At 47.8% G+C, this 14,404-nt stretch overlaps 3 protein-coding genes across 5 annotated transcripts in view; all 3 read left to right on the plus strand.

Annotated features, from left to right (window-relative positions):
- The window catches only part of ZMYM6 (zinc finger MYM-type containing 6), a 43,919-nt gene extending 40,033 nt beyond the window's left edge, over positions 1–3,886 (plus strand). For all 3 annotated transcript variants that reach the window (XM_061186814.1, XM_061186816.1, XM_061186815.1), the window contains exon 16: positions 2,002–3,886. In XM_061186814.1, the coding sequence (XP_061042797.1) occupies positions 2,002–3,833 (1,832 nt within the window). In that variant the 3' untranslated portion in view covers positions 3,834–3,886. The remainder of the gene's footprint in view (positions 1–2,001) is intronic.
- Positions 3,887–5,473: 1,587 nt separating this feature from the next.
- On the plus strand, positions 5,474–8,705 carry TMEM35B (transmembrane protein 35B). The gene is made up of 3 exons (XM_061186818.1): positions 5,474–5,581; positions 7,017–7,197; positions 8,176–8,705. The coding sequence occupies exons 1-3, from the start codon at positions 5,474–5,476 to the stop codon at positions 8,271–8,273; spliced, it is 387 nt and encodes a 128-aa protein (XP_061042801.1). The 3' UTR covers positions 8,274–8,705.
- Positions 8,706–13,033: 4,328 nt separating this feature from the next.
- LOC133087219 (transmembrane protein-like) lies at positions 13,034–13,588 on the plus strand. The gene is given in 1 exon segment (XM_061184022.1): positions 13,034–13,588. A coding segment is annotated over 1 exon segment (555 nt).
- The last annotated feature ends 816 nt before the right edge of the window (positions 13,589–14,404 follow it).

The raw sequence follows: 14,404 nt of genomic DNA on the forward strand, positions 1-14,404 counted from the left end.
TGGTTCAGTGGTTAAGACTCTGCGCTTCTAGTGCACGGGGTGCGGGTTCATTCCCTGGTTGGGGAACTGAGATCCCACATGCTGTGCGGCACAGCCGAAAAATGAAAGTAAAAGCTTAGTCTGTCAACAGCTGACCGTGAGTTTTTATGTAGGATGCCTTTCTTTTAGTAGGAGTCAAGGAGAATTCTGTTTTCCTTCCTCAGTAAATTTGATTGTTTTATATATTCCTGTTAAAATGATACACTCTTTGTTTACATGAATTATTAAATACACATTCACATGTGGAGAGTAGTAAGGGATCTTTGGACAGCTATATATGTGGGTATGTGTGTGCTTATACATTTTTGAATTTCTAGATTAAGTATTAGGATGTTTTCTGTATACTGTTGTAAACTACTTTTTCACTTGACATTGCACGAAAACATCATTCCACATCAACATAAATTTAAATATATGTTGAGATTCTTAATGGATGCATAGATTCCAATGTATATAACGTATGGATGTATATAATGTATATCCATCCTCCTAAGGTTGACATTAGATTGCTTCTAGTTTTTTAATATTATAAACAGTATTGAGTTAAGCTGTGTAAATGGATCTTTCTCCACTTGTTTAATTATGTCCTTAGGATAAATCCTAAGTAGTGGAATTACTGATTCAAAACCTCTCATAGAATTTTAAGGCTTAGATTTTGATATGTATTGCAAAATTGCCCTCCTGAAAAGTTATATGAATTTATGATCCAATCAACAATGTTTGAGAGCATCCATTTCTCTACACCTTCACTGACACTGGGTATTAAAACTAATAATTAACCCCCTTCCCCTCAACTTTAATTTTGAAAAATTCAAAATTCAGAAATATTGAAAATACAGCACAATGAACACCCTTAGATGAATATACATAATGAATATACCCTTCATCTAGATTCACCAAACGTTAACTTTTTGGCAAATTTTTTTCTCCTCTCACTTTTTTTCCCCATCTTTTAAAAAGTAAAATAGTATATTCTTTTTTTGGTGTTAATTAATTAATTAATTTTTGGCTGCGTTGGGTCTTTGTTGCTGCACACAAGCTTTCTCTAGTTGCGGTGAGTGTGGGCTACTGTTCATTGTGGTGTGTGGGCTTCTTATTGCGGTGGCTTCTCTTGTTGCGGAGCACGGGCTCTAGGCGCGCGGGCTTAAGTAGTTGTGGCACGCAGGCTTAGTAGTTGTGGCTTGGGGGCTCTAGAGTGCAGGCTCAGTAGTTGTGGCTCACGGGCTTAGTTGCTCCGCAGCATGTGGGATCCTCCCGGACCAGGGCTTAAACCTATGTCCCCTGCATTGGCAGGCGGATTCTTAACCACTGAGCCACCAGGGAAGTCCCTAAAATAGTTTACTCTTAACTTGGTGTATTCTGTGTACATCAGCCCTAATTCCACTAATCTACTGAATACATGGCACTGCTAGGACACATACCACTGCCTACAGTTTTACTACAGTCAGTGACCAAGCTTTGGGCAAAGAGAAATTCAGTTTTTTGTTTTTTTGTTTTTTAAAAATATTTATTTATTTATTTAGGCTGCACCGGGTCTTAGTCTTCGTTGTGGTATGCGGGATCTTTTAGTTGCGGCATGTGGGCTCATAGTTGTGGCATGCGGGCTTCTTAGTTGCGACACGCGGACTCTTAGTTGTTGCCTGCAGCCTTCTTAGTTGCCTCATGTGGACTCTTAATTGCGGCATGCATGCGGGATCTAGTTCCCTGACCAGGGATCGAACCCTGGCCCCCTGCATTGGGAGTGTGGAGTCTTACCCACTGGAGCACTAGGGAAGTCCCGAGAAATTCAGTTTTTAATGGCATCATGGAAGTATTATGGTTTGTGTTTAAACCTTAATTAGTGTATGCTTTTGACAAATATAAATAGTAACAAAATATAAATTTTAAACACGTGGGGGAAAAACATAAAGAACATTGCTTATTTGTTCTTGAAAATAACAGTGATTCAAATATTTCATTCAGATTTATCTATGCCTAACGAGAAAAATGATGCGGAACTTGATTCTCCACCTGCAAAGAAAAAAAGAATAGGTTTTTTCCAGACTTATGATGTGGAATATTTAAAAGTTGGTTTTATTATCTGTCCGGGATCAAAAGAAAGTTCACCAAGGCCACAGTGTGTCATCTGTGGAGAAATTTTATCCAGTGAAAACATGAAGCCAGCAAATCTTTCTCATCATTTGAAGACAAAGCATTCAGAATTAGAAAACAAACCAGTAGATTTTTTTGAAGAAAAATCTCTTGAAATGGAATGTCAAAACAGTGCTTTAAAAAAGTGTTTACTAGTTGAAAAGTCACTTGTGAAAGCTTCTTATTTAATTGCTTTCCAAATTGCTGCCAGCAAAAAGCCATTTTCCATTGCTGAAGAAGTAATTAAACCATATTTAGTAGAAATGTGTTCAGAAGTTTTGGGTTCCAGTGCTGGAGACAAAATGAAAACCATTCCTCTTTCTAATAGTACAATTGGACACAGGATTGATGAACTATCTGCAGACATCGAAGATCAGCTGATTCAAAAAGTCCGAGAGTCAAAGTGGTTCGCCCTTCAGATAGATGAGTCATCAGAAATCTCAAATACCACCCTTCTTTTGTGCTATATTCGTTTCATTGATTATGGTTGTAGTGATATAAAAGAAGAATTATTATGTTGCATTGAAATGCCTTCTCAAATGACTGGTTTTGAAATATTTGAACTAATAAATAAATATATTGATAGTAAATCTCTGAACTGGAAGCATTGTGTTGGTCTCTGTACAGATGGGGCTGCAAGCATGACTGGTAGGTGTTCTGGTTTAAGGGCAAAAATTCAAGAAGTTGCCATGAATACAGTGGCATTTACACATTGTTTTATTCACCGTGAACATTTAGCAGCAGAAAAGTTGTCTCCGTGCTTACATGAAATTCTTTTGCAGTCAGCACAAATTTTAAGTTTTATAAAGAGCAATGCGTTGAATTCACGAATGTTAACAATTTTGTGTGAAGAGATGGGGTCTGAGCACATGAATTTACCACTTCATGCTGAAGTACGTTGGATATCAAGAGGGAGAATTTTAACAAGATTATTTGAATTACGACATGAAATTGAAATATTTTTAAATCAAAACCATTCAGATTTGGCCAAGTATTTTTTTGATGAGGAATGGGTTGCAAAGCTGGCCTACTTATCAGATATTTTTTCACTTATAAATGAACTAAATTTAAGTCTCCAAGGATCTATGACTACTCTCTTCAATTTGTATAATAAAATCGATATGCTTAAGAAAAAGTTAAAAATGTGGTTGAAGCGCATGCAAGAGAATGATTATGACATGTTCCCTTCATTTTCTGAATTCTCAAACTCATCAGGCTTAAATATGAGCAGTATTGCAAGCATTATTTTTGAGCACCTGGAAGGACTTTCTCAAATGCTCAATGACTGTTACCCACCAGAAGAAGACTTGTGTTCAGGAAATTTGTGGATAATAAATCCTTTTATGAATCACCAAAATAGTAATCTCACGGACTTCGAAGAAGAAAAACTAGCACAGTTATCGTCAGATTTAGGATTACAATCAGTATTTAAATCAATGTCTGTAACTCAGTTTTGGATAAATGCAAAGGCAAGTTACCCAGAACTCCATGAAAAGGCACTGAAATTTTTATTGCCTTTTTCAACTATTTATTTATGTGATGCTACATTTTCAGCTCTGACTGAGTCAAAACAAAGAAATCTGTTGGTTTCTGGCCCTGCCCTACGACTTGCAGTCACATCTTTAATTCCGAGGATAGAAAAATTAGTAAAGGAGAAAGAATAGTAATGTGCATATTGCTTATTATCAAAGTCTATAATTTTGTGTTAAATTTTGTATGAGATAAGTATCCTAAAATATAAATTCCTAATGTGGATGTGTGTTCTCGGTGATTAAATAAGTGTTTTAATAATTTTTCTCTTTTCATTGAGGAATTTAATAATTACGCATTTATACATAATTATATATAATTTTAATAGTCCAAGGTAGAGAACTTAGCTATTTTATTGACTGATCAGATAATTTGGATTAGTGACAAAGATGTAGGTAATGAAAGGCCCAGTTTATAATGTAATAGCTAGCACACCTGGATGTTGAAACTGCTTGGTCTTTAGAAGCACATAGGACATTTCAGTCTTCAGCCTGCTGGCTATCTACCCAGCAGGTTGTGGGTAGGTAGAAAACAAAGATCCAAGCAGCTCGGCTATCAGGAAGTGGAAGCAGCAGGAGAGTTTTAGACCCCTGTTAGGGGCCTCTCTGGCTCTCTAGACCAGGGCTTGGCAAACCTTTTTCATAAAAGGCCAGGGCTTGGCAAACCTTTTTCGTAAAGGCTGGGTAATGAATATTTTAGGCTTCGCAGGCTGTAAGGTGGGAACTACTCAATTCTGCTGTTGCAGCACAAAAGCGGTAGACAATACGCAAAGTGTGGTTCAATAAACCACAGTTTATGAACTTATTTATGAACACTGAAACATGAATTTCATATAATTTTCATGTGTCATGAAAGCTGCCTTAAAAAATTTTATTAAAAAATGTAAACAAACAAACATTGTTAGCTGAGGGAGGGGAAGGGAGTAAAACCAGAGCGCTTTCTGAATTTGTCATAGTTTTCTCATCCAGGTCTAGATAGATTTCCAGGTAAAAGCAGATGGGCCAGGAGTGGCTGTAGGGTGTTTGTTCAGTGAAAGCCTCTCTATCCATGGCTGTAAGAATCTGAATTTTCAAACACCTTTCACATTTTAATTTCAGCTGAGAGATATTAGAGGGAAAATATATTTCAGGCAATGATAGAAAAGAACAATTTATTTAAAAATTACTAGTTATTGATTTATTCTTAATAATTTCATAAATTTACTAATTTACAAATAATTCTGAGTTCTTACATGTGCCAGGCGTTGTGCTAGGCCTCCTATAGGCTCAGAACTGATACGGGATTATCCCCATTTACAGATGCAGACGCTACTGAGGCCCGCAGAGGTTAGGTGACAGCTCAGATCGCCAAGCTAGTGTGGCAAGGGCAGGAGCGACTCCCTCCTCCCCTACCCCCCCTACCCGTCCCCCCACCGCGCAACGTCTTTTGACCATAACAGAGCTCTTCTGCACGTCACGTCTATATACCCATGTTTGATTCTACTCTGTCCATATTAGCTGGGAGACTCCCTGAATTCGGAGGGGCCCGTTTAGTTAAGAGCAAGTGGGCCTCAGTGTCCCCATCTGTGAGATGGGGCTGCCCTATCCAAGCGCCGTCTCCTCCCTCAGCCCGTGCTGGCCCAAAAGAGGGCGGCAACCCCCTAGGGGGCGAGGAGCGGCGGCTCTGGCGCAGGTCTTCCGGCCGCCCCGGGAGGGAGGAAACGGACGGGCGGTAGGGGGCGGGTTTTCGGCGGGGCCTACCCTGGGGCGGGCGCGTCCCGGAGGCCTGCGCGGCCATGGCGCTCCCGCTCGCCTCTCTGCGCGTCCTGTTGGGCGGCTTCTTCGTGCTCACGGGGGCGGCCAAGCTCTCGGAGCAGATCTCGGCTCCGGTGTCTGAGCAGATGGTGAGCGGAGCGGGGTGGGCGGCGGGCGGTTGAGCGGGGGACTAGCCGCACGGCGGCGGGGGCTGCGACCCCGGCCGTTACCCAGGTGCCCGGCCGGCCCCCGCCCCGCCCCGCCCGCCCGCCCGCGCCCCACGGACCCGCCCGCGCCCCACGGACCCGCCTGTCTTCGGGCCAGACGGCGCTAGAGCCGGGGGGAGCACCTGGACAGCTATTTAGACGTGGGCCCCTGCCTGGGGAGTTCCTCCGAGTTCCCTGGATTTTCCCTGGAAGGGGACGGTCACATTCCCTTCCATTCGGGCATTTTTGGCCCCAGGCAAATCTAGAGCCGAGGAGGAATGCTCTGGGACCCTTGGGGAGGGAGAGGGACCGAGCTCCCTTTCTGCCCTCCTTCCTTTGCTTGAGTTCTTGGGGGGTTCTTGGGGGGTTCATGAGGCAGGGGTTTATTAATCCCCGCTTGTCAGGGTAGGAAACCTGCCCTGAAGGTGAAGTGTATCTGCTAAAGGTTACACAGCTAGTCAAGAAGCAGGACCCAAACTTTAGACACTCTCCTAACTTAGAATCCAGAGAGCCCTTCCCGGAGCCTGAGAGGGAGGCCTAGAAGTCGCCCTTCGACTTCCTGTCTAGTTCCAGACTCTCTGGAAAGTTGTCATGTCCTTCTGGACACCAATCTGCCCAGTCCCTCAAATAAGCCAGACTTCTAGATCTCTGCCAGTTTCCTTCTCCCAGGCCTGGCTTAGGGTGGTGGGTTGTTTGGGGAAGTACATCCTCAGAACCAGACAGCTTAGAGTTTCTTCCTTAGAGCACTGAGTAGGGGAGGTAGAGCTGAGGTGGGAGAGCCAGCAAAGGTAGCCAACCTAAGGGTCCAGGTGAAGTTGTCATGTGGCCCAGGACAGAGCTTGACTTAGCGAGCGAGCTGAGTCACTCACTTTGACCCCCTCAACTCCCCTTCTGAGATCCAGGTCCCAGCATACGATATTGAGTAGAATCTGTTTAATGAACAAGAATCTCCCCTTCCATTCCCTTCCTCCTCACCAAATATTCCCTGCATAGTAGCCTGAAGAGAAACCAGGCCAAACAGAAAGAAAGAGAAGCGGCAGGGTTCCCAAGGCCTTGGCACTAGATGAGAAAGCCCAAGCCTAGCTTCCTCTTCCCGGAATTTGGGGCTGGGTTGTAATCTGGTGAGAAAATCAGTCCATCTCTGTACCACCATCCCACCCTTCTTGGAGCGTAAAGCCTGTTTTCTGATTCCAAAGCTCAGCCCCCCCAGGGAGGCCCTCTCCTTTCCAGGCAGGCTGACCTTAGCCCTGTACCTGGCCTAGAGTAGTATCTTCTTTGCTGGGGGAGTTGAGGGCACTGGCATAGAATGCCCCTGTGGAGCATCTGGGCAGTGGATCCTTGGTGACTATGGCTGACAGGCATTCCCTGCCACCCCTAGAAAGCCCTGTTCGTGCAGTTCGCTGAGGTGTTTCCGCTGAAGGTGTTCGGCTACCAGCCAGATCCCATGAGCTACCAAGTGGCTGTGGGCTGGCTGGAACTGCTAGCTGGGTTGCTGCTGGTCCTGGGCCCACCGATGCTGCAAGAGATCAGCAACTTGCTTTTGACACTGCTCATGATGGGTAAGGGGGGTGCAACTGGGCTGGTGAAATGGGGACTTATAGGTGAGGGTGATAGCAAAAAATCTGGCTGTTCTCGTTACTTTTGCCACTCTTTTCCTCTGGAACCAGAAGCATTTCCTGCTCTTTTGCAGTTTCCATGGTCTTCAGACTAGGATAGGTGCTTTTTAAACTTAATATACTATAACACTCTTCTGTGTCAGGTATACCTTCTATGTCATTAATTCTATTGGCTGCATGGTATCTCCATTATAAGGATATATTGTAACCTAAAAGCCCCTACCCCTTTCTCATCACCCCTACCCTGAGATGAGGGGATGGAGTAGCAGCCGCCACTGGACCCATGTGTCTGGCAGGTGGAAAGAGAGAGGAAGGAAGCCGGGCCCCCTGACCAGAAAGGCAGAGGATTTCCCTGTGGCAGGCATTCCTAGAGGGCCCCCTCTTAGTGGCTCTGCCCACAGGAACTGCTGATGTACAAAGACAGCTGCTGCTTCAAAGGCCAGACATCTTCAGGCTCTTCTATATCCCCTGGCTGTGTGTCACCATTGCTGCTGCCACTACCACCCTTCTTCCAGGCTTGCTTTCCATTTCCACAGCTTCCTTCATTTTCAGATCTTTCCCACTACCTCCACCACCAATCCCTGGGCCTTCTTCCCTCCACTAGGATTGAGAAAGGAGAAGGATCAGGGAGACTCTTCCAAAATGCCCACCTACTCACCTTGCCCTGTTTGGTTGGATCGTTCCTGTTTCTTGTCATCTGAGAGGGTCTACGTTAGTTCAAGAAACTTCTGATTTCTGGTTCTGCTCTCTCTGGGAGGTCAGAGAGATGAGTGCAGCTAGTTTAGGGTGTGTGTGTTGGTGGGGGGCAGTGTTCAAGAGAGGGCTTAAGGTGGAGTGGGTCAGCCTTGGCTGGAGGGCCCTGAGCTCCTGGATCTCCTGAGCATTCCCAGGGAGCCTCAGGGACCTCATTTTCCATTCCAGGGGCTATCTTCACTTTGGTGTCTCTGAAAGAATCACTGAACACCTGCATCCCAGCCATCGTCTGCCTGGGGCTCCTGCTGCTGCTGGATATCTGCTAGCTCTTAGTCCAAACTAAAAAGATGTTCAGACACCCTAGGAAGAAGTCTCCAAGTGCATTCAAGGAATCCTGGGAGTAGAGTCTGTCTTGCCTCTTCATACCATGTCACTGCCAAAGCAGGAACATGGTGGAACACAGAGTGTCACCTTGTTACCAGTACACCCAAGGTTGGCCAGTGTTGAAGTAGACATCTGGTCTACCTGGCCCTGCTTTCTCTCCTGGACATTTACTGCTCTTTTTTGAGGGGTACATGTTACACATTCTAGCATTCCTCATGTGAAAATAGAAAATAAATTTAAATCACCCAAACTTTTAATGCCCCCAAATAACTACTTTCAATTCCTTTGTATAACTGTACCTCCCAGTTTTTTTCTGTGCCTTTATACAGATTTTTTTTTAATGAAAATGAGACCACATATACGACTTTATTACCCGCTTTTTAAACCTAATACACTGTAATACCATTCTCTGTCTGTTTTACCTCATTGACGTTAATGGGTGCGTAGTATTCCATTGTAAGGATGTACTGTAATGTATCTATACAAGCCCCCAATGAGAAACATTTGGATTATTCCCAATTTTTTAACTATTGTAAACCTCACAGTTAATCATCTCTGCATATTTATTTTCTTTCCCTAGAAGTGAGGGTGCTGATTCAAAAGGCATGCACGTTTTTAAGGTTTTTATTATATGCTTAGAATTTACACATCGAGTATGGCAGAGTATTGAGTATACCTGCTTCTGCCTGCTGAGTCACATGAGGTACTCCCCATTCTGTTTTTTCTTTTAAATTTTATTTGTTTTTGGCTGCGGTGGGTCTTTGTTGCTGCGCGCGGGCTTTCTCTAGTTGTGGTGACCGGAAGCTACTCTCTGTTGCGGTGCACGGGCTTCTCATTGCGGTGGCTTCTCGTTGCGGAGCACGGGCTCTAGGCGCGCGGGCTTCAGTAGTTGGAGCACACAGGCTCAGTAGTTGCGGCATGTGGGCCCTAGAGTGCGCAGGCTCTAGGGCACGTGGGCTTCAGTAGTTGTGGCATGGGGGCTCCGTAGTTGTGTCTCACAGGCTTAGTTGCTCCGCAGCATGTGGGATCTTCCTGGACCAGGGATTGAACCCGTGTCCCCTGCATTGGCAGGCAGATTCAGTGGTAACCACTGAGCCACCAGGGAAGTCCCTCCCATTCCTTTTTATCTCGTGCACTTTAGAGTTGTAAAGCTAACAAAGATGGGCATTAAGTCATCATTTTACAGGACCTGAAACTGCCAGGGCAGTGCTCCTTGGACACCTAGATGGAGGCAGGGGACAGCCAACTCTAAGGCATGCTGCATGTGAAAGCAGTGCCAGAACCTGTGATGAATCCCAGAGGTCCTAGGGAGTCAGAAGGGTGTGTGTGAGAGACAATTCTCGAGGGCAAGTGACCATGTTAGGGTACCTACTATCACATCACCAACCATCTTCACCTCAGTGGGGGTCTTTTGGGAAGTGATGTACCTCCATAAGGGAAAATAGTGAAGAAAAAGAAATCATTTATTTATGCAAATACTCTAGCCACCAGCCTACAAATTGCTTTGGGGGTTAGGGAATGGCTTTTGGGAGCCCACAGGAGTGAAAGAAGTCTATGTATATTACTCCATTTCATCTTCACTATAGAAGGGTAATTTCTGCTCTGACACTGACAAGCTGGGAACCTCAGGTAAGCTGGCACTCTTAGTTAGGTCTTCTTGTGTCTGAAAGCACAGTGATGCAATCTCTCTATAGTTAAGTGTGTGTGTGTGTATACATATATATGTATATTAATACATATATATGTAGTAGTATATGTATACTACATGTACAGCATGTCAAAACAATAAGAAAACTTTCTGTCACATAATAGGTCCAGAGATAACATAGTTTCAGTTTCTTTTTTTTTTAAATAAATTTATTTATTTTTCTCTGCGTTGGGTCTTCGTTGCTGTGCGCGGGCTTTCTCTAGTTGCAGCGAGCGGGGGCTACTCTTCGTTGCGGTGCGCGGACTTCTTATTGTGGTGGCTTCTCTTGTTGCGGAGCACGGGCTCTAGGCAAGTGGGCTTCAGTAGTTGTGGCTCGCGGGCTCTAGAGCGCAGGCTCAGTAGTTGTGCTGCTTTCAATTTATTGACTTTTGCCCTCAGGGTTACAAAATAGCTGAAGCAGCTCCAGACAACACATTTGCACATAATATCCAAAGGTGAAAAGAAAGAGGAAAGCTATCTTAGAACACCCCTAGGTTTCCCCTTGCATCCCACTGTACAGAATTATGTCACATTTCCATTCTTAGACCAATCACTGGCAAGGAGAATGGAATTTCCAAGTTGGACTTAGACTAGTTAAGATTTACCCACACTGGTCAAGTGGTCAGCAAAGAAGGGAGAGAGTAGATAGTGCCACTTATTAGCTTATTTGCAAATATGGATAATGCAAATATTTTCATAGAGTTGCTGTGAAGATTTAGTGAGTTAAAGTGCTTACAGTAGTGCCTGGTGCACGATAAGTGCTCAGTAAATGCTATTATTAACTAGCGTTTGTTATTAAATAGCAGTTCTACAGATGAGAAAATGGATTCAGAAAGCTTAAGTGCCTATGTGTCAGACCTGAGACTAGAATTAAGACCTGGTTGACTCCAGAACCCACACTTTCCACTGCACCAGCTGCCAAAGTCGGAAGTGGGCAGGTGTGGCACCCCTGCTCTTCAGCTTGAAGGTAGATGGGATGATCGGTCCAATGTAATTAAATCTCCATTGCTTCCCAGAATTGCCCCTCTGCATGAAAATTTTGAAGCCCTTGAAAGTAGAGCCTGGAAACCCTGGGATCCTGGCCTCTTACCATCTCCACCCCTTCCAGGATTCCACAGCCAGCTTGTCTCCAACCAGGACTTCGAGTAAAACCTCACACAGCTGGCATTAGATTGAAGGCTCCTATTTACCAAGGCTTGGCCTGTAAGCTGATTTAGCAGCTACAGGGCCCTTCAAGCTTGGCTGTAGGGCCCACCCAGCAGCTGCAGGAAAGGCATGGTGCTGGAAGAGTAGGCTGGCCAGCTGGTATGGAGGAGCAGTTGGGATTGACAGCAGCAGGAGTATCTTCAGCTTTAGCTGTGCTGCCTCACCCCAAGGAGAAGCCAGGCCTTAGGAAATGGGCCCCCCAAACCACAGCCTAAGCCTTGGTCAGGTCGGCACAATGACATTCAGCTGCGAGGCCTTCCTTATACTTTGCTATCTCCCTCCCTGTGCCCCCTTGCCTTGCAATGACATTCCCTTCCCTTGGGGCCCTGGCTGCACCCCACAAACCCTGCTCACAGCTGCCACAGGTGGACTCCAGCCCTTCCAGCTGTTGAGCCCATTCTTCATGTCGTGTCCTGGGATTAGTCAGTTGATGGGAGGGCCTAGGATATGTGGGTGGCAGTGGATTCTGATCTGTCTCAGGCCCCCAGGCCCCCAGGAACCCAGAGAGATCTGCAGCAGCCAGAGCAGCAAGAGGTAAGAGAGGAGTGATCTGGTGGGAAGGCAGGGAGAGGTTCAGGGTGGGATAGTTAGGGGCCAGAGCCATGGTAGACAGAGCTGAGAGCGAGGGGCAGAAGGGAATACACTCACTCAGGGTCCCAGAAAGAATTGGAGCCTGAGAGATTCAAAGGTAGAAGTACAAATTTTGGTATTGGAGGAACCACGTTTTGGAACACCCTAGGAGTGTGACTATGTGCCACAAATAGGAACAGGACATTGGCTTGTGCACTTATCCCCCTTGGGGAGAGGGGGAATATGCCCAGATGTGTTTGTGCTGTTGTGTTTGACTGGGGTGTCCGTGTCTCTAACGCTGTGTGTGTGCCTGTGTGAGTGTACACATTTATCTGTGTGCTGCCTAGAGGGGAAGGGAGCGTATCTCCCCAGTGTCAGCCAGTGCTCAGAGTTTTACTTATGTTTTCTCATAATCCCCCCAACAACACTGTGAGGTAGGTATTTTAATCTCCATTTTACAGCAGAGAAGACAGGCTCAGTGAAGCTGAGTAATCTGCCCGAGGTCATATGGCAGATAAATGTGTGTATCTAGGATCTGCCTGATTCCCGGGCCTGTGCTCTTTTTGCTTTGCTGTCCAAAGTTTTAAATCAGACCCAGGACTTCTTTGTGGTCAAAAGGCAAGGGGGAAGGAAACAAGACTGGAAGGCCTGCGAGATGTGAAACCTTTTCAGCTCTGCCCAGGGTGCTCCAGGCAAGCCCCAGGAGAGGACCTTCACCAAGGTAAGTCCAAGGTCACTGTGCATGGGCCTGCCTCTGGGTCACTGCATCCTAAGACCATAACTCCATCCACGCCTCACTCTCCCCGCTACTGATCTGGATGGCCCTGGAGCAGGGAGGCTTGGGTTTTTTTCTGGGAAGGACCCTATATTCCAGCCTGGTTTCTCCGTAACTCCCTGTTGGCTCAGCCTTGTTTGGGCTTAATGCACATACCTGGGCCCCACAAATCAGAACCGTACACCATCTGTGAGGGGCACCTTCACCCTCCCAGTCACCAAGGTTGGAAATTTCCAAACTACCTGGAATTCCTGTCTCTTCCTCATTTCCCACATCTTGTCACCAAGCCCATTCTACTTGAGATAACTCCGGAGCCCATCCCCTCCTCTCCATCCCCAGCTGGTGCTGGCTGAGCTCAGGCCTCAGCCCCTCGCCGGGCTTCCCACCACCACCGACTGAGGAAAAGAGGACAGGGGTCGGGTGGGGGAGGGCGGGATGGAGGGCTGCTTGTGTGGCTAACCTCCATGGTGACCTCTCTTCCTCTCGCTAGTCCCAGGTCCGAGATGAACAGCAGCGCTGGGGAGCTGGGTGTTGGTGTTGGTGCTGGCGGCCGCAGCCCCTGGGACGACCCTGCTGGCTTCATCGTGGTGCCCGCAGCCTACGCCTTGGCGCCGGGCCTGGGGCTGCCGGCCAACGTGGCGGCCATGGCAGTGTTCGTCCGCCGCGGCAGGCGCCTGGGCTAGACCCTGCGTCTCCACCTGCTCAACCTGGCCCTGGCCGACGTGCTCTTCACGCTCACGCTGCCGCTGTGGCTCACCTACTACCTAGGCCCGACCCCCTGGCCCTTCCCGGAGGCTGCCTGCCGCGCGGCCGGGGCCACCTACTGCGTGTCCACCTACGCGGCCGTGGCCTTCGCGGCGCTCACCAGCGTGTGCCGCTGCGGCTCGGTGCGCCCGCCCGGCCCTGCGCCGCTGGGGCCCCGCCCGTGCCACGTGCGCCGCACCCTCGCTGGCCGCCCCGCATGCGCTGCGCCCCAGGCCGGGCGGTGCCGCTCGCTGCCTGGAGCGCGGCTGGGCTAGCGCGGGCCTGGCCTACGCCACCGTGGCCTTCTTCCCCGCCGCCTTCCTGCTGGTGCTCGCGGCCTGTGCGAGCTTGGCGCGGGCGCTCGCGGCGCCCTCGGGCCCGGGCCCGGCCCTGGCCCCAGCCGGTCCAAACCGGCGCGCGGCCAGGACCATGGTGCTCGGGCACCTGTTGGTCTTTGCCCTCTTCCTGGCGCCCTACCACCTGCTGCTGGCGCCCTGGGTGGCCGGGCAGGAGGGCACTGTGGGCCACCTCCACGCTTGACGTCCTGCACACCCTCAGCCTGGCGCTGCTGAGTCTCAACAGCTGCCTGGACCCGCTCATCTACTGCTTCTCTGTGCGCCGCTTCAGGACTGCTGGGCGCTGAGCTGCCTCCCGGGGGTGGGGAGGTCCGGGGCGCATTTGGCCTCCTTGGCCTCCTCCCAGAGAGCCCCCTGGCCTGCTGCCTGCTTCACCCCTGCCACCCTCCCAGTGGCGTCCTGGGTGGTGAAAGCTCTTTGCAAGGACGTAGACTCCAATCCTGACGCAGCCACATACTAGCCGCCTGTAGTTGTAGACCTCCGGGCTCTGTCAAAAGGGGAAAGAACATTCTTTGTAACCCGAATGTTTCCTAGATTTTGCCAGTGTTTGGATACAGATAATACAGATACAGATAATATGCCATTGCTTTCAAAATCTCTGGGGATAACCCCCAAAGTCCTAAAAAGGGCCTACAAGGGCTGAGTGGCTCCTGCGTCTCTCTCAGCATCCTCTCATCCTCATTTTTCCTCTTCTCCTCTACCACATCTGCCCGTCTCCGTGGGTTGAGTCACCTT

Source organism: Eubalaena glacialis, chromosome 3 (assembly GCF_028564815.1).
Source record: "Eubalaena glacialis isolate mEubGla1 chromosome 3, mEubGla1.1.hap2.+ XY, whole genome shotgun sequence".
NCBI classification, from domain to species: domain Eukaryota; kingdom Metazoa; phylum Chordata; class Mammalia; order Artiodactyla; family Balaenidae; genus Eubalaena; species Eubalaena glacialis.